Source organism: Gossypium hirsutum, chromosome A12 (assembly GCF_007990345.1).
Source record: "Gossypium hirsutum isolate 1008001.06 chromosome A12, Gossypium_hirsutum_v2.1, whole genome shotgun sequence".
NCBI lineage: Eukaryota > Viridiplantae > Streptophyta > Magnoliopsida > Malvales > Malvaceae > Gossypium > Gossypium hirsutum.
Window position 1 is genome coordinate 103,661,718 of NC_053435.1, and position 18,741 is coordinate 103,680,458.

At 32.5% G+C, this 18,741-nt stretch overlaps 2 protein-coding genes and 1 pseudogene across 2 annotated transcripts; 2 read left to right on the forward strand and 1 right to left on the reverse strand.

Annotated features, from left to right (window-relative positions):
* The first annotated feature begins 1,046 nt into the window (after window positions 1-1,046).
* Window positions 1,047-3,779, forward strand: LOC107886085 (uncharacterized). Its single transcript, XM_016809910.2, has one exon. The coding sequence runs from the start codon at window positions 1,164-1,166 to the stop codon at window positions 3,417-3,419; it is 2,256 nt and encodes a 751-aa protein (XP_016665399.2). The 5' UTR covers window positions 1,047-1,163; the 3' UTR covers window positions 3,420-3,779.
* A 584-nt stretch (window positions 3,780-4,363) lies between these two features.
* Window positions 4,364-8,292, forward strand: LOC121211135 (vacuolar-processing enzyme-like; annotated as a pseudogene).
* A 2,597-nt stretch (window positions 8,293-10,889) lies between these two features.
* On the reverse strand, window positions 10,890-11,908 carry LOC121211136 (auxin-responsive protein SAUR36). The gene has a single exon (XM_041083475.1). It carries the CDS (start codon window positions 11,528-11,530, stop codon window positions 11,036-11,038), a length of 495 nt encoding a protein of 164 aa, XP_040939409.1. The 5' UTR covers window positions 11,531-11,908; the 3' UTR covers window positions 10,890-11,035.
* Between the last annotated feature and the right edge of the window lie 6,833 nt (window positions 11,909-18,741).

Here is an 18,741-nt window from a genome sequence, read left to right on the forward strand (position 1 = left end):
CTGTTACTGAGTAAAGCTTGACGAACACAATCCAAACGGCGTGATTTGCCGCGTTTTGACGAATAAAAGAAGGCGGCCAAACCAAATAATTTGTCTTTTCAGAAAGAAGATTAAAGCATAAATTAGTTTGAAAGTAGTAATAATTAGATAAATTAATCAGCCGACATGAGATCATCAGCCATTTATATAATAATTCCCTAGTGCACAAATTACGAGAATTTCTCTAAACTTCAAACATTTTACATTTTTCCTATCAAATTAAATTGATATTAAAAAAAATAAAGAATATAGTTTTGGGTTCAAAATGGATGAATTAAATTTCACTATTATTCATGTATAAAGTTTGAATTTATATTAATTAATTTAATTACATTTTTTATTGCCGATTTAACGTTATACTGTTTGAATATAAAAATGAAATGTTAATAATTGATTTAGGTAATTAGAATATCATTAAAGTAGGTAATTACTTTATTACATCCAAATCAATTTAAGTTCCATTTTAATATAAATGAGAAATGGTATTACAAATATACAAAGGTGATATATAAAAAAAATTGTTTACAAATTTTTATATTCTTTATATTTTTAGAATTTAAATTCTTATACTTTTTTATTTAAAAATTTGAAATAAATAAAAAAATTGTGAAGATTTAACAAAAAAAAATTCACTGATTCAATGGGTTGAACAATAATACAAGTATGATTGTCATAATTATAATTTTAAATGAAAGTCATAATTATTATTTTAATTTATAAAATAAAATAATTCTGAATAATACATGTAATAATTCTAAATTCATTGGAATGTTGTGGATGTATCAAAATTGAATCACATTCATATAATTATAAAATTATATTATTTAATTTAAATTGAGATAGATTAATACCAAATTCGATTGTTTATACTTGACCATGTCCATGATTCATGATCCTAGACTGGTTTTGCGGAAAACCCAATTGTACCCTTAGCACCGTTAACTAAAATAGTATAAATTATGACTAATCAGTGTACCAAAATAGTAATTCAAGTTAAATATAAAGACAGACACCGTTGACTGTTGGAACCGCATACCCCTCCTTTTCGGGACTCGAGAAAATCAATGACAGAGGGTTAACTAAGAATCTGCGTCCAGGAGAAATATATACAAACAAAGACGAAGATGGGCAAGCTTGGGTGCGGCATCGATGGGGTCCTGAATGAAGCCAAATTCAGTGAACCACTGCCATGGATTGGTGTCTACATAGCGGCAGCATCTCTTGCCTGTGCGCTTGCTATGGCCGCAGATGTTATCCATGGCTTCCGCCATTCGAAACTATGGTTCCCTTGCAAATTCTCCACCATCAATGCCACCTCCTTGACTATAATAGCCGTCGCTGTCAAACTATCAGTGGATTTGAACACTCCCATGCCTCGTGGCCAAGATCAGCTTGCAAAACTAAGCAGCGCCGCCTTGATCTGTACGGTAATGGGTAACTCTATGCCTTCTTTAGGAACCATGGAGAATAAAGAAATATTGAGCAACGTTGTAGCTTTGGGGATACTTGTTATTACTGTTGTCGTCAATATCTGTATTCAACTTGGTACCGGTGTAATCTATGTGTTCGTTTTGGAACATGCTATCATAATGTTTCTCATGCTTGTTTTATTACTTGTTTTCAGCTTTTCAGCTTTGACTGTTCCAACTATTGAGCGTTATTTAGAACTTAAATACAAAAAGAAGTATGAAATGGCTCAAAAAGAATGCTCAATGGCAAAAGAAAGTGGCCAGCCATTAGTAGATAAACTTAGAGAAGCTCTAATGAAATATTGGATGATGGCTCATACCTGTAGTCCCCAATTTGTTATGGGAAGATCAGTTACATGTACTGCCTCAGGTGCCTTATGTCTCTTGAGTGCTGCAACATTAGCTGAAGCCATGGTTCGATTTTATGTGATGCGTGGGTCATTTGAGTTCTGCAAAGGGGATTCTGATTATAAATGGTCAATCAATTTAGTGCTACTTACACAGGCTGTTGCTGTTGGAATGGGTACAATTGCCCCTGCAATGAGATGGTTTCTTGCTATCAATTTCAGGTGTCCAACAAGAGGCAGGAAGAAGGGTTGCAACAGCGACTACAAGCTAGAAGAGTACTGGATTAAGGCATTAGTGGAGATGAAAGAGTGCCCGTTGAGCAACATACCAATACATCATCCGCGATGCAGGAGAATTCTCCACGATGCAAAGATCAAACTTCTCAATGTATGTATTGGAATTCAGGCTGGAATTGTGTTCATGAGCAAAGTGATTCGTTTTGTCTCGGTTTACTTTATGGGTACGATTTTGTTATGCTATGACCATGGTAGAGATTGGCTGATGAAATTCGCACCTAACAGCATTAGAAATGACTCAGGTCCAGAGTCACCCCCAAACTACAAGCAGGATCTCAGCCGTTTTGTTTTGCATCTTGAAGGTGAAGATGCACTGGTTGACCTAATGATGAAGGAAAACCGAGATGCCACCGATTACTGGTGGCGGAAAGCAAAGAAGAGACAGCCAAAACATCTCATGGAACTTTTGGAACTATCAAGACCTTCTGAGGGATTCAAGGGACTTACAGAATTTGACAGTTTCAAAGTACCCCCTCTAGATACTGAAGAAGCTCCAAATTGTTGGTCTCTTTCTTTGGTGACACTGACAAGCATCGCGTTTGCAGTTCCAAACATCGATGGCTACTCAATCAAACATCTTATAACTGGAGTAAATGAAGGCTTGGTGTATGTCAGAAGCATAGAGCACATGCACGGGAAGCTGGTAAACAACGGGAAGGCTGCAGATATTGTCTGGCTATCTGTTGAGCTATATCATAGGTGGCTAAATGTGGACCTTCGTAAACTGTCCCTCCAAGGAAAAAGCACAAAGGAAATACTAGAAGTACTTTCTGATTCAGCAAAGAACATATTCATGGAATTTAAGAAGAACAATGTGAATATGTGTCTAATGGATAGCCCTTCAAAGTGGCCTATCAAGGTATTGGCTGCTAATTCCATGTACAGGATAAGCCAATCCCTTTTGCTAGACTACAAAGACAAAAATTACGAGACAAGTGAAAGACTATTCGAAGCGATAAGTGTCATGGTTTCTGATATATTGGCCGCTTGTCTCACCAACTTACAATGTTTCATTTCAATCAAGTGTTCGACCAGCGCCATAGAAGAGAGAGAAGAGAGTGTGAGACATGCAGCTCATGTTCTGGGGAAAACTGAAAAGGTTCTGAAACTCCTCCATCAAAAATCACTTCCCGGCTTAACTCCGGATCAAATGGCAGTCATGGACGAGTGGCGATCATTGTACAAGCTGAACAGCTATTTGTGTGACACACCACATTCTGAGTTAGCTTCCCCCACTCCCCGTGAAGTGTACCTAATTATTGACTAAATGTTGGGAAACCAGACCCAGGAGTTAGATTATGTCTAATTTTGTGATGCGGAATAGTCCATGTCTTTGTCAATGGCTAGTCTCAATGTACATTATAGGTTCGTGACCAAGAACAGGAAACTCCATCCTTTGGTTTTTGTGGAAACTCAAGTTGTCCTTCATTTGTTGTATTAATATCCTTTTAGAACAGGAATCCCATCGTTGTTGGTCCAGCACTTCCTGGTTACCTCGTTTACGGGGTCTGCTGTTACATTCAATAGAACAGTATGTGATTCAGCATTTAGATTAAATTTAAAATGTGATACGGAATAGTCCTGAATTTACCACGTAAGATTGAATACAAATATTTTTGTTTTTGAAGCAGAGCTTTTTGGTATTTTTGTTCTTTTACAAAAAAGAGGATTGAATACAAATATTTTTGTTTTTGAAGCAGAGCTTTTTGGTATTTTTGTTCTTTTACAAAAAGAGGATTGGCAGTCCCATGGAACGCTAGGTAACCGTCATAGGCTCTAACCAACTGAGCACTCCCGCAAGTGACGGCTGAAAGTTGTTTTACGTTATTTGTTCTATTACCTGAATCAATTTTGTTTAATTAATTTTTGTTGCATTTCGGCCTCCGACAAGTGACAACACCCTTATTTGTCAAGCAAGCACCAATAATGATTAATACAGACTAATAAAGACAAGCTTCGTTTATTCCATTTTCCTCAGATCACCCACCTTTTTAGCCCTCTAAAACTTCCTTCTAGGCAAGACTAAAAAAATCTGGCAGCATATACATTTGTCAAATCATAGATCAGGGAAACTGATACACAAATCTTAACAGACAAGACTGTTACCTACGGAATTTGTGGGACAACTTTTGAACAGCATTGCTTCCTATCGATAACCATACCCAACCTAGCTTAAAAGCCTTAAACCTCTCCAATAGTCTTTGCTTTTAGTTGTCCCTTCATTCATTCTGTTAGATTTATAAGCAACTAAAGCCCAGAAGAAACACCAACTAAAAAATATATACAGACAAAGGGATTAGAAGAGGAGTTTTGGACCCACAATTCTGAAACTATTCCCACACGTGTCAACCTGTTCTTTTGCATGGCATCTCACACACTTTAACCCACCTCCATCTTTAATACTCTCTCTCTCCCAATTATCGTTTCGCTTCAAAGTTTCCTTATTCTCTTGTTGTGGCTGGCTTTCCTGAACCAGTTCCGTTTTATATTAAAGCACCCCATGGCAAAACAAGGTTATGTTTTCCACAACAGCCCGGCTTTGCTTTTCCTTCTATTATTGCTTTTTGAAGCAGCTAATGGTGGAAAAGCCACCCGGTTGAACCACTGGGAGTCTGGAATAATCCGACTGCCTTCAGAAAAAGATGATCAGCAACTCGGAACCAGATGGGCTGTTCTCGTGGCTGGTTCATCTGGCTATGGAAATTACAGGCATCAGGTAATAAAAACCATTTATCAACAACTATAATCCCAGTCTTTGCTTAGCTACCATTAGTTTATAATACTGGTTTGCTTACATGGGAAAACACCTGTTCATTTGGGGTGCAAGTGCAGGCAGATGTATGCCACGCTTATCAACTGTTAAGGAAAGGAGGATTGAAGGAAGAGAACATTATTGTGTTTATGTACGATGACATAGCCATGAATGAGCTGAATCCGAGGCCAGGAATCATCATCAACCATCCCCAAGGGGATGATGTTTATGCCGGCGTACCTAAGGTGATAATTCTCCTTCCACTCAACATGTAATAAATGGGTGGCAACTTGGTCACTGTCCCACCCACTTAATTTTGAGTTCTTAGATTTCGTCAAGTGTACTTGCTTTTTTTTTAAGGTTTAATTACTTAGGTTAGGATTTAGAAAGTTTATAGTATAAAATAAGATTAATATCTAAGAAGAGAACAGGCAGATAATGTTTGTACAATAATAATAATAAATCTGATATATAATAATATATGGGTTACAGATTTGTTTAACAAAAACAAACCGGTCAAGGTTATAAAAATTGTTTAATCATGATTTGTGGTGTTGGTGAGTTGTTGGTTGCGTTTTATGTTGTTCAACATTGATTTGATAGTGATGGGAAACTTGATTTTTATAAAATGGGCCGACCCTTTTGTCATTATCGTTGCTCTGGAAGTATAATTGTAGATTAATAGATGTAATCCTATGACTTAAATTTATAATCTAAGGATTAAGTCTTAGTTCGATTAGTATAAGTATTATTGTCAATGCAGAAGGATTTGGATTTGGGGGCGCTAAAGCGCATCATCTTCTTATTTATAGGTTAATGAGAGGCTAGAGTAATTTTAAGTATTGTGTCAAAAATAACAAATATGATTAGAACAAATCTATAATGAGATTATTAAAAAAAAATTATAATCCGATATTCAACATAAAGTGATGATTTGCTAATCTTACCCTCTCACAAGTGGTTGCATAAAAAGAATTTCTTAAAAAAAAAAGAGCTAATTTATTGTCAAATGAACACTGAAAGAAGACATTTCAACCAAAGTAGGTATGAAATTTTGAGGCTTAAGTTTGCTATTTGTTAATGTATTAAACATAGGAAAAACATATGGGCATAAAAATTTAATTGGGAAGCCTGCTAATAATGCCTTCTAAATTACTTTGTAGATTCTCATATGTTGTCCTGTCTGTTTTATATTTATTTTTATTTTTTTTCCTTGCGAGGCATGCAATGCTAACTTAAGGAGGGAAGTGAGCTTAACTCACTTGAATTTGCTGTAATATAACCATAATGATCAATACTGATGGGACTGTATTTAATGGTAGGATTACACGGGTGAGCATGTTACTGCTGCAAATTTGTATGCAGTGCTTCTTGGTAACAGAAGTGCATTGAGTGGAGGAAGTGGAAAGGTTGTTGATAGCAAACCCGATGACAGAATATTCCTTTACTACTCCGATCATGGAGGCCCCGGAGTTCTCGGTACGTTGAAGACTTTTGTTAGGCTTCTTTCAGTGTGAAATCTTAAAATTAAGAAAGTATGCTTATGGTCTTTACTGATTTGAAATTTTGATTCTAGGGATGCCAAATTTGCCATTTCTGTATGCTATGGATTTTCTTGATGTCTTGAAGAAAAAACATGCTGCTGGGAGCTACAGAGAGATGGTAACAGATATTCAAGTTTCAAAATTACTCATCCTCTGCACTTCCATGAATGGCATAATATATTTTTCCTCTCTTATATGATTGAAAATACTTGTATGATCTTTTACATTCCATTTCTGATGCCACCAGGTTATATATGTAGAAGCTTGTGAGAGTGGCAGTATCTTTGAAGGCATAATGCCAGAAGATCTCAACATTTATGTAACAACAGCGTCAAATGCGCAAGAGAGTAGTTGGGGTACGTATTGTCCTGGGATGGAACCTTCTCCACCTCCGGAGTTCATCACTTGTTTAGGAGATTTGTATAGTGTGGCTTGGATGGAGGACAGGTATATGCAGTTAATTCTCCTTTGAAACTCCCTTAAGACCATAAATCAGCTCGAATAACAGCTATCACTAACACAAGTCCAGTCTCAATTCCGAGTATTTTGGTTCATTAGCTTATTTATATGCTCATGATCTGCAGTGAAACTCACAATCTGAAGAGAGAAACCATAGAGCAACAGTATAAAACAGTAAGCGCATGCAACAAATTTTCTGCGAACATTTGTTTTGGTATTTACTAATGGTGCATTATGTATCACATGCTGATAAGCAGGAAAGAACTTCATTCAACCATACATCCGTGGTCCATGTATGAATACGGTAGCAGAAGCATTAAAGCTGAAAAGCTTTATTTGTATCAAGGTTTTGATCCTGCTTCCGTAAACTTTCCTCCAAATGAATTTAGCCATGACATGCAAATGGAAGCTGTTAACCAGAGAGATGCAGATATTCTCTTTTTATGGCATATGGTGAGCTTGAGCTCTATTCTTTTCATTTCCCCTTCCCCGTATCTTATTTAAATTCTTTAAATTACAAGAGAAAAAAACGATATCGATGTCAGTCATTTCATTTGTTATACAGTACAAAAATTCGGAAGATGGATCGAAGAAGAAAGAAATACTGAAACAGATTTCTGAGACTATGAGGCATAGAACCCACTTGGATGGCAGCATTGACTTGATTGGAACAGTGTTGTATGGACCAGCAAAAGGCTCTGTCATCCTCAATACCATCAGGGAACCTAGTTTGCCCCTTGTTGATGACTGGCAGTGCTTGAAATCCATGGTATTTATTATATCTTTTCCTCTCAAAATTTTAACTAGTTTTCTTCATTGTTTGATCAAGTTGTAAACCAAATCTTGAATCCAGGTTCGCTTGTTCGAAACACACTGCGGGTCACTAACTCAGTACGGAATGAAACACATGCGTGCATTTGCAAACATTTGCAACAGTGATGTTTCCCAATCCTCAATGGAGGAAGCTTGTGTTGCAGCATGCAGCAGCAGCCATGATCCAACACAATGGCATCCTTCAAATCATGGGTATAGCGCTTGATTGAGGAATCCATGTGCCCAAGGCCATTCACTACCATTAAATCTGAATCGTTTTCAAAGTTAGTGTAGTATGTTAGGTTTTTCTGCTAGATGCATTTTCATCCCACATATACATACAAGGTTGTAGCCACCTAGCAGATGGGTTGTAGACACATACATATTAAATAGCTTAAGGTAAACAGAGATATGTTGTTATCTTAATAGAGGATTAATATTACAGGTACACCAAATACAAAATAATAGTTGTTTGAAGGCATAGTCTTATGCTAAGATCTATAGAGGAGCTATTGAAGTTTGTAATTTATATTTTGGTCCTCTACTATAAAATAAATACCTATGATTGGAAATTGTACTGTTGTAGTCTTTGTGCCTCCGTTTCTTTGATTGTTGACCTATATATACATAGGCATGTTCTTCCCCACTAGCAAATGATTTTTTTCAACTTATTATTGAGAATCAAATTATTTTTAGAGAAATAATAAAATATACCAACATATGTTCCAAAAACCTTTTATTAATTTCATTAATTAAATAACTTGCAATCATATTAAATATTGATTTAAAAGAGAAGAATGGCATCAAAGGACAAAGTCCGACTCCGAATATAATTTTCCAAAGATACCAATCTATTTAATTAGGAATGACAGGTTAAATGGTCTGCAACTTGGATTTTTGGGATTCTCTTTCGAGATTTTTGACCCAGTAATTTTTTCCAAAAAAAAGTTAGAAAAAAGAAGAAAACTAGGTTTATAATCAAACCTGATAAAACTCCCACAAGAACCTTAAGAAAATCTGGATCTGTCGGATCGGTTCCTAATTATTTTTATGGAAACAGGCCCAACTCCCATCATTGTGTTGCTCTTGTTGTACATACTAGTCTAACAATTATTCCTTTTTTGCTGTTTAGTTCAGCAAAGTCAAGCTTGCACATGGGTGTTGGGTTTTCGACGTGACGAAGTAAAAACTTGTTGTACTGTATGGTGTTAGGTTTTATAAAATTAAAAAGAATGCTTTTTATGGAACATATAGTCGTGGCTGAGGAGATTCTCATGTATCTCAACTAATTAATGAAGTATTGAAAATGTCGGAACAAGGTTCAATGAGAAAAGCAAAAGATAAGGTTAAAAAAGGAAAACGTATTGTTTTTTTTTTTGCATGAATAAATTAGTAAGATACGTATTTTGATAAAATAAAATAGTAAGATACGTATGGATTTTTAGTAACCATTTATATTTAATGATGTAAAATTATATTTAAATAAGTTTAGTAATTATCAAAATTATGGATGGTTTCGTTTTAAGTTTGTATAAATGTTGAAAATATTCATGTTCGTGAATGTTGTTTACATCTATAACTATAGTTAGAACTGTTCATGGGCCGGAAAATGTCCGTCTGAAAAGTAAGAGGATTTAAGTAAAATATAGGTCTGAAAAATAAGTCTAGACAAAAAAATAATGCCTGTTTAAAAAATAGGTCGAATCTCGAGTAAGGCATTTTTTATTCAGGCCCGGCTCAACCCGAATTCACAAAAAGACAAAAAAATCTACTATTTTTTTGTTATTTTGTTATTTTCTCCCTATTTTACTACCATTTTACTATTACCTTACTACTATTTTATTGTTATTGTTTAGATATTGTATAACACTTGTTTGATTATTAATTTTGTTATTATTTTAGAGATATTTGTTTGTTAAATTGCATCTATCTTAATGTTATTTAAGTATACATATTTTTTAAAATTTATTTTTAATTTGTTGAGAAATATTTATTTTAATATTTTTAGTATTTTTGATATATTATATATTTATATTTAAAAATTATATAAAAAATTAATATGGGTGGGCTGGATCTAAGTTTTAACATTTTTATCCCTGTTGGGCTTAGACAAAATTTTAGGCCTATTTTTCGAACCAGGCCTTAACCTAACAAATGAGCCTAAATTTTTTGTTGAACCCAACCTAGCCCATAAACACCTACTACGGCTTGTTTTACCTATTTTTTTATTCTTAATTTCTTCAATGTAATACTATCAAATTATATATTTATAAATAAATATAACATATTCACATATTAATGATTTTGTATATATTATATATAATAAAATTGTAAAATATATATAGAATATTTGTAAGTAGCAAAATAGTAATTTTAAAAGTTGGGTGGGATGGAGCAAAACAAGCATTTAAAACAGTTCCTCACTCCACTTTAGATATGTACACGGATCGGCCCCTCTCGCTAAAAAAATTTGTTTTACTGTTTAAAAATTAATAAAATAATTTTTATTATCTAAATTTGAATTTGGGTGGAGTTAATCAGATATACAAAATTTTTTATTTAAGTGCGACTTAAATTGAGTCGATTAGATTATTCAACTTTTAAATAGGTCTACTCTATTGTAAACATTAGGGGCGAAGTCAAAAAAAATTTTTGAGAGGCTGGATGGAATTTTAATTTTTTATAGTTTATATCTTTATAATTTGTAAATGATTAAATCGAATTTTTATAATTTTAGGAGGCCAAAGTACAATTTTACCTTTACCAATTTAAAAATTTTAAAAAATTTTAAAGGCCTAAAATGTAATTTTGCATTTTAGGGGGAACCGGGGCCCATGCCAGCCCCCCTGGCTTCGTCCCTGGTGAGCATTCATATTTTTTACAAAAAAAAATTCTCTCCATTCAAAATAAATTGAAATAGATGGAGCGACTTAAATTTTGTTATTCTTAATCAAAATACAATTTAATGAATATAGTATAAACAATTATCATCTTATAATGTAATTGTAAAAGAAAATTATTTATTATAGATAAAATTTTATGTTAGCACTTTATTAATATTTATATAATAAATATTTAATTTAAAAACTAATTATATTACCTAATTTAAAGGGAACTCAAACTAAAAAGAGGAAATAAATAAAGAAAAAGGAGACCCTAACATGGAATAAGTCAATAAATTAATGCTTATCCATTCTTTCAATATTTAAACTTTTCTTTTAGTTGTAAAAAAACATTAACACCTTCCTGTATTTAAAAAAAAAAAAAACAAAGCGAAATCAATTTTTTACCCGCCATTAAAGTTAGGGGGACATATCAATAAAAATAATGACGATGTTGTTTCCGTCGACAATGATCCCAATCGGCAATTCTCATCTTAACCTTCTCGAACTCCGAAATCCCACATGGTAACGTGATCCCACCCGATTGGTTGAACCCGTAAACCAGCTCCGCTTCCTTCAACAGCTCCCCAAATAGCGGGTGATTGAAATAAATCACAGGCACTACCACCCTCCTCATGTTACCGTCTGATTCCCCCACGTACACTGCAAGGTGCCCCTTCGGCACTCCTACCCGCTTCACTCGCTTTTCACCCAATTGAATGTAACCCGGATCCGAGTCCGAATTACACAGCCTTTTGGTTCCCCGTCGAAGAAACGTCGCGAAAGAGCAGAGTCTTGATAAAGGGTTGTAACTTCGAGTCGGATGCCTCAAGAAACAATTCCGATAGTTTCTTCTTCTAGGTGGGATTATCCATTTGAACACCTTCACTAGCTTGCGCCCAAGCTTGAACCCTCTAATTTTCTTCATAATCTTTACGTCAAAGAAAGAAAATTAATCAAATGGGTAATGCAAGAATCTAAATCTGAGAAATGGGTTATTTTCGGATTTGCTAATGATGTTCGTTTTCAGACATGGGTCTCAGACTCTCATAACGATGCTTCTTATTCCGTCCTTTTTTTCTTTTTCCTCCGTTTTGAAGGAAAAAATGGCGACTTTGGTGGTTTTGGGGCAGTAGCAGCGATGCTTTGGTTCGAGTATTCAAGCATGAGAAGAAGAGATTAAGGGTTCGTTTATTTTGAGAAGATTGAGAGATGCTTAAATAGAAGATTTTTTTTCGAAGGTTGTCAGGTTTAATTTTACTATGATGTAAGAAAAGAATAGAGATGCCGAAAAGATGTGTAATGGTCAGCACTCAGCACAAGGCACGCTGTAATTACTTGGAAGAGCGGGACAAAAAAGGATTTTTCTTTTCTTGTTTTGACATGTTACCATGTTTGTTAGTATTGCATATAATTACTTAAAAAAGGATATTAAGAATTGAGTAATAAAGATAATAAGTATTATATGACAAAATATATCTTAATTCCAATACGGTAAATTTTAAAAATAGTCAGATTATATTTTAGTAATTTATGTTTGAAATATTATATTTTAGTTATTTATATTATTATTTTGTTACGAAGTAATCACTCTACCACTAAACTTTATTACCTCCCTAGCGGCAGTGGCAGTCCAAATGAGTTTTAAATGTCAACTTAGATGTCCAATTGTTTAGATGAAAATAGGTTTTTAATTAAATAAATTTAATTTGGATTGTCACGTAGGGTATCAAAGTTAGCATTTAGAATCCATTTAGACTGTTATGTAAGACCGCTGTTAGGGAGGTAACGGAGCTTAATGGTAGAGTGACCACTTCGTAATAAAACGATAACATACGTGACTAAAACATAACATTTCAAATATAAATAACTAAAATATAATTTAAGACAAATAAAAGTGACTCTAATATCAATCATTTAAACATAACATGGGTTTTCAAATTAGGCATATGTAATCGATGTCCAAGTATTTCTTACTTTCTATTAAATATTTATTTTTAATTTGGGTTTCATTAATAAAGTCATAATTTTTTATCCAAATTTTCCTAATTTATCTTACAGTAAAATCAATAATAAGTTCATCAGTATTACTGAGACATATTCTAACTAACCAGTCAATTATTATATAAAAAGAATCATGATTTTTTAAAATAACAAATATCATTTTATTTACATGTAAAAAATATATTAAAGGAATTAAAAATTCCAATTAAAGGTTATGTCAAAGGGGCGGATAAAGCGTGGGGGGAGTGAACCATAACTTGTAATTTCATTGAATTTGATTGTGTGATGGATGGAATTTTTATTGTATTTCTTAAATAGAATATTAATAAGTTTAAGTAGTCGGCACAATAAATTGAATTTTATATTCAAAGTCAATATTAAAATCATAATTTGAGTTAAATATTTCTCAAGCTAATTGAGACAAATACATGAGCTTTTATTTAAGAAAATAAAATCATACAAATTTGATGAAGATTTTGGTTTTGATATGCTAACAAGAAAATGTTTTAATTTTACAACCAAATTAGAAAAATGATCATTTATATTTCAAAGTAAGTGTGATACTACTAACCTTATTTTTAAAGATTTACAATTACAAATATAAATTTGTACAACTATAATCAAAAGTAATTAATACATCACATAAAATTTTTTTTGAAAAGTTGCAATTACAAGACACTAAACTCTGGTGCTTCTTTCATTTTGGGTGGAAGGTTAACAAATGCATGCAGCTTCGAGAGTTCGTTCGGAAGCAGTTTCGTACGATGATGGACTTAATTTCACATTAATATGCATTAATAAAATTACAATTATATTTAAACTTAAATTAAAATAAATCTGTACATAACATTAATAAATAATTACTATAAACTATTTATAGCTCTAACATAGTTAATTTTAAATTAAAATTTAATAAATACTAATTATTTCTAGGCAATGAATGGACAGTTTCGCAGTTTCATTTGAGCTAGTTTCCACTAGTACTTTATCTGGCATGGACATAGATCCTTCTACTTCCATGTAATAGAACAGTACGATTAATTAATGTTATGCCTGACAGTTGGATTGGATTTTTGGCGTTTCGGAAAATCAGGCGGTACCTCGAATAGGGGTGTGAATACCACCAATAGAATTATACGTGTCAATTTTGATGTTGGTTTTTATAGGGGTTGGTGTGGCGAATGCTGGGGTTGTCATCCAAGATTGGTGCGGCGAGTGTTGGTGTGGCGATTGCTGGGGTTGTCATCCAAGATAGGTGCGGCGAGTGATGGGGTAGCTGTGGTGGCCAGTTTTTAGAAATCACACGTCCCGACTCTACTTGAGGCCGAGGCTTGGGCTTGTCTTGAAGCAATTCGGTTTGCAAAGGAGATAGGTTTTCAGAGGGTTGAATTCGAAGGTAATTCTCTGTTTGTAATTACAAATATGAAGTCTACCATCACTGATAGATCTAACATCAACATGTTAATTTGGAAAGTCAAATTGTTAGTCACCGAGTTTCTAGCATATTCATCACCTTGGGAACAAAGTTGCTCACTTTATGACAAAGGAAGGCTTTCACCGACAGTGATTCTTGGTGGGTTTAGGATGGTCCCGTCACCATTCACATGTGGTGCATGCGGAGTTGTTACATGTTGGACAGGTGATTTCTCCACAATCATGATGGTGGAGGGGACTAATACTTCAGACCTGGGCAATTGGCAATGGTGTGACTAGGAGCCAAGGTTGGTATTTTGGTGGATGAGTTGTTGAGTTTGGGTGGGCTGTTGCTAGAGACATGGATCTCTATCTAGTCTGTTGTCGAGAGGGACGATAGGATTTTTCTTCCTCTGGAGCTAGGAAATTCAACGATTTCTTTGAATTTTCAAGATTGAGGCTCTATAGAGGTGGCTAAATTTTTCTTTCATTTTTATTTTGATTGTGAGTAAGGGGTAATAGCTGTTATCTTTTTCTCGTTTCAGGCTTTTCTTAATTTTTTTTAATTACAATTTATCTATATCTTTTATGTGATAACATTTTCAATCATATATAAACCCAGTTTTATTAAAAAAGGAAAACAAATAGTTCACACATCAATTCTTTAAACTGGTTTAAGGAAAACAATTAAAATAAAAATACTAAGATATTATATAATAGTTTCTTATATTTTGATTTTCTTTCTTTCTTTTTATTGGAAGTCTTTTTATCACATTGAATGTATGAGAATAGTGGATTACACGCAAATAGTTAAGAGGAACCTTGGACGCCCATCTCTCAAGAGAACCATACATTTGTCCTAATTTGATTGAAGCTCCCCGACCAAATCGTTCCATGTTTGGATTACTTTGTTAATATTTGACTGTGATTGATTCAAAGTCTAAAACAGAAAGTTTTGGTCTCGTAAATTAACATCGACCACGTGATGTCTAATTAATCATCCATACGAGTATTTGGCATGTAATTTTTTTTATAATTTTATTATAGAATAAAATTTAATTTAATACGTGTTTTGACATTTTGAAATTTTGTGTAATTATATATATAATTTTTATTTGAGTTCAATTTTCACAAAAAATATATAAATACTTATGACCATTTAATATGAAAATAAGTGGATTATATTATTTTATAAATATAAATAATTAAATTGAAATTAAAATTTCATGACATAGATATTGAATTAAATTTGTTACGTAATTTTCATACTTATATTATAGTAGTCTTATGAAGAGTGTTATTACTTTTCTTATTCCTAGTAAGGTCCAGCAAAAGAACAAATAGTGATTCTATTGCATTTCCGACCATAATGAAATTATATCATGAGAATAATTTTTTGGTAATTTTGAATTATTATTATTATTTTATCTACAAAAGCATAAATACGCATTATGCAAAGTGAAATGCCAAAAATTTGCTACCAAAGCCAGGAAAATACAAATAAAAGAGAAAACAGAAAGACATGAAAGGCGTGAAATCGGGCCTTTGTAGTGTCATTTTTGGTACAACTCACTAATGGCCATGGCAGCGTGTAATTACTAAATTTCATTAGTGCTAAAAAATGACAAAAACAAAATATCTGGATGGAATAAGTTTCTGATTAATTTACCAGATTTTATTTTGTTAGCCGACGAAATTTGAGTAGGATCCCATGAGAAAACAATACACAAAAATGGGCAAGGGAATCAATCTCTTGACTTGCCCTTGGGTTTTGCCACCATCAAAAATGTCGATTAGGTATAGAATACGACCATTTTGGACTATATCTACAAACAGATCAAAAGTTACACAATTGCCAAATCCTTTAAATCCCTATATTTAATTATACTTTAATGTGTAATTATCTTAGTTTTTGAATTTCAAAAACATGATTAACGACTAAAATTAAAATAAGATGAAATAGAAAACAGTATAAAAAATTTCAAATCTGTATAGCACATAATTACAAAATAAATAAATAAAAACAGCATGAACATGGTGACGAAAAAGTAACCTATTCTTTCATTGTATGAAACAATGATGGAACATGAATTTTGTGTGCTCTCTTACATTGAACTACTTCAATTGCGAAGCTTAAAGGCGACATATTACTTGTACAAATTGCATACACGGGTGGACAGAAGGGTATGTCCCGGTTTGCCAGTTTGTGGGGTTTTTTTAAGATAAATAACCTAGAAAAAATTAAAATATTATGACAATACTCAAGTATTAAATTATTTAGAAAAATAATTTAGTTTTTACCCTATTAATGGATGTCTTCACTTCCCACAGCATATTACCCCAAAAAATAACTCAATCATTATTTTATTATTACAAAAATGATAGGATAAAAAAAAATTGTAGCGGCACCCGTATAAATTTTTATATTTTCATGCATATTTTCATAGTTGATGAAAAAAATAAAATATTTTTATTATTTCTGGTGCTGCCTCTTTTAATGGAGGCACCAAATTAGATTAAAAAATTATTTTCAAGTGACGCCTTCTTCTATGGAGTGATCAATATCTATAAAAAAAAAATTTCCCCCATATGACTCTAGTACTAGATTATTTTAAAAAAAATAATTTAAAATATTATTAAAAATCATCCGATTATTTTTATAATTATAAAACAATGATTGGGTTACTTTTTTGTGCTGCCGTGAGAAGTGGAGGCACCCCTTAAACCTGTAGAAATTAGATAATTTTTCTAAATAATCAACTACTAGAGTCATTTTCATAATATTTTAATTTTTTTGGGTTATTTCTCTAAAAAAACCCCAGTTTGTTGCCCTTCGTACAAGGACCTTAACATTTCCTGCGATTAATTTTTCGAGCCACATATTGCTAAATATTTTATTATAAGAATTGGTTCAAAATAGGGTGAAAATATATGGGGAGTATATTTCCTATAAGGGTTGGATTAAATCATTATTATTTTAAATGAATTAATTTATTTTATATATTATTAAAAAAATTTAAATGATAGAAGATCTAAAATAATAGAAAGAAAGTATAGACAATGAAGAGAATGGAAGTAGAAAATGAATCTTTGAATCTGAAATTGATATCTATCTTCTATGCTGATACAAGCAAGAATATATACACGTGAAAGGTGAGATAACTGAAGCTAACAACTCCAACTGCATTACAGCTGGACTAACAATGTAACAGCCAAATTTTTCAGTGGTGTCGGAAACAGTGATTCGAGATCACTAAATCCGACGAGTAAGTTTAGAAATTTTAACAAATAATAATTATAGGCCAAGCGCGAACTTAAATGAATTATTTTTAATTAGTAAATTTTGCGATTTTAAAAGAATTAATCAGGTAAATTTGGTTGAAAACGAGGTATCGAGACCTCGGATTTATAAAATGAGCCATAAATATTTTTATAATATTTATGAAGTGTTATTAAGTTAGTATTAAAGTTTCGTTAGAAAATTTTAACGTTTGGTTAGTCAATTAATTAAAAAGAACTAAATTGAAAATAGTGCGAAATTTATTAAATTGTGATTAAATAGTTTAAGTGATTAAAAAGGAGGGATTTAAAAGGGAATTGGACCCAAATTGTATGGGCTGGACGGTTGGGCAAGAAAATCAGCAAAAAAGACAAGGAGAAACAAGGGCAAAATGGGAAATTTTGCAAATTAAACATATAAAACAAGATAAATTTGAAAAATCTAGAGATATCATCATTTTTCTTCAGCAAAAACGCCATGGGAGGTCTGAAAGCTGCTGGTTTTTCATACTTTGACATATTTGAGTTCAATTCTTACCCTTTTCTTTGAGATTTTTATATTTTTGTGACTTTTACAATTAGGTCCAAGTGTTTAATTCATTAGTTTTTGATTTTATGAACAAAATTAAAAGCTATCATTGATAAGTGTTAGCTGTTTATGATGAAATAAAATGAATTTGAAGCTTTGATTTTGTTGTTTGATGATTTTATCAAGTAATTTCAATAGAAATTGATTTTAGGACCTAATTGTAAAAAAGTTATGAATTAAGGTTTAGTGTTAAAATTCTGATTTTCAAAGATTGTGTAATAGTTTAGAATGATGGAATAAAATGTTAATTGATAAAAATTAGCTTAATATATGGGCTAATTGAGCAAGGACTGAATTGTATGACCTTTGAAATTTAGAGGAAAAATGGTAATAAACATCTTGAACTAAAACAATATTGGACAGCAGAAGTAGACTAACTTTGAAAAATCACCATAAATTGTAGAAATCGAATTATAAGATGAATAAAATATGAAATTAAAGCTTATTGAGTCTAGTTTTTCATAGAAGAAACGGTGTAAGCAATAGATTTGTAAATTATGAGATATAATAAATTTTGTGAGACAAGGTTAGAATGAATTCGGGTTCCCCTGTTTTGACTTTGGAAAATCACCAAAAATTGGAGAAAATTAATTAGAGTCTAAAATTTATATGCTTAGAATCCTTAATGAGTCTATTTTCAATAGAAATCAATGGGAACATTATCCGAGTTTTTTACTGTGATATAATTAGTTTTTAGTGAAGAGATGTCAGAACTGTTGGATAGTGAAACAGGGGAAACTTAAATGAATAAACTGTACTAATTGGCTAAACCAAAAAATTCTTAAAATTTTATGGTGGAATTATATGTGAGTCTAGTTTTATGGAAAATTTACGGATCTTAATTTTGAGGTCTG

Coding starts and splice junctions, on each gene's coding strand:
- LOC107886085 (XM_016809910.2), top strand. CDS start 1,164: ATGGGCAAGCTTGGGTGCGGCATCGATGGGGTCCTGAATGAAGCCAAA.
- LOC121211136 (XM_041083475.1), bottom strand. CDS start 11,530: ATGAAGAAAATTAGAGGGTTCAAGCTTGGGCGCAAGCTAGTGAAGGTG.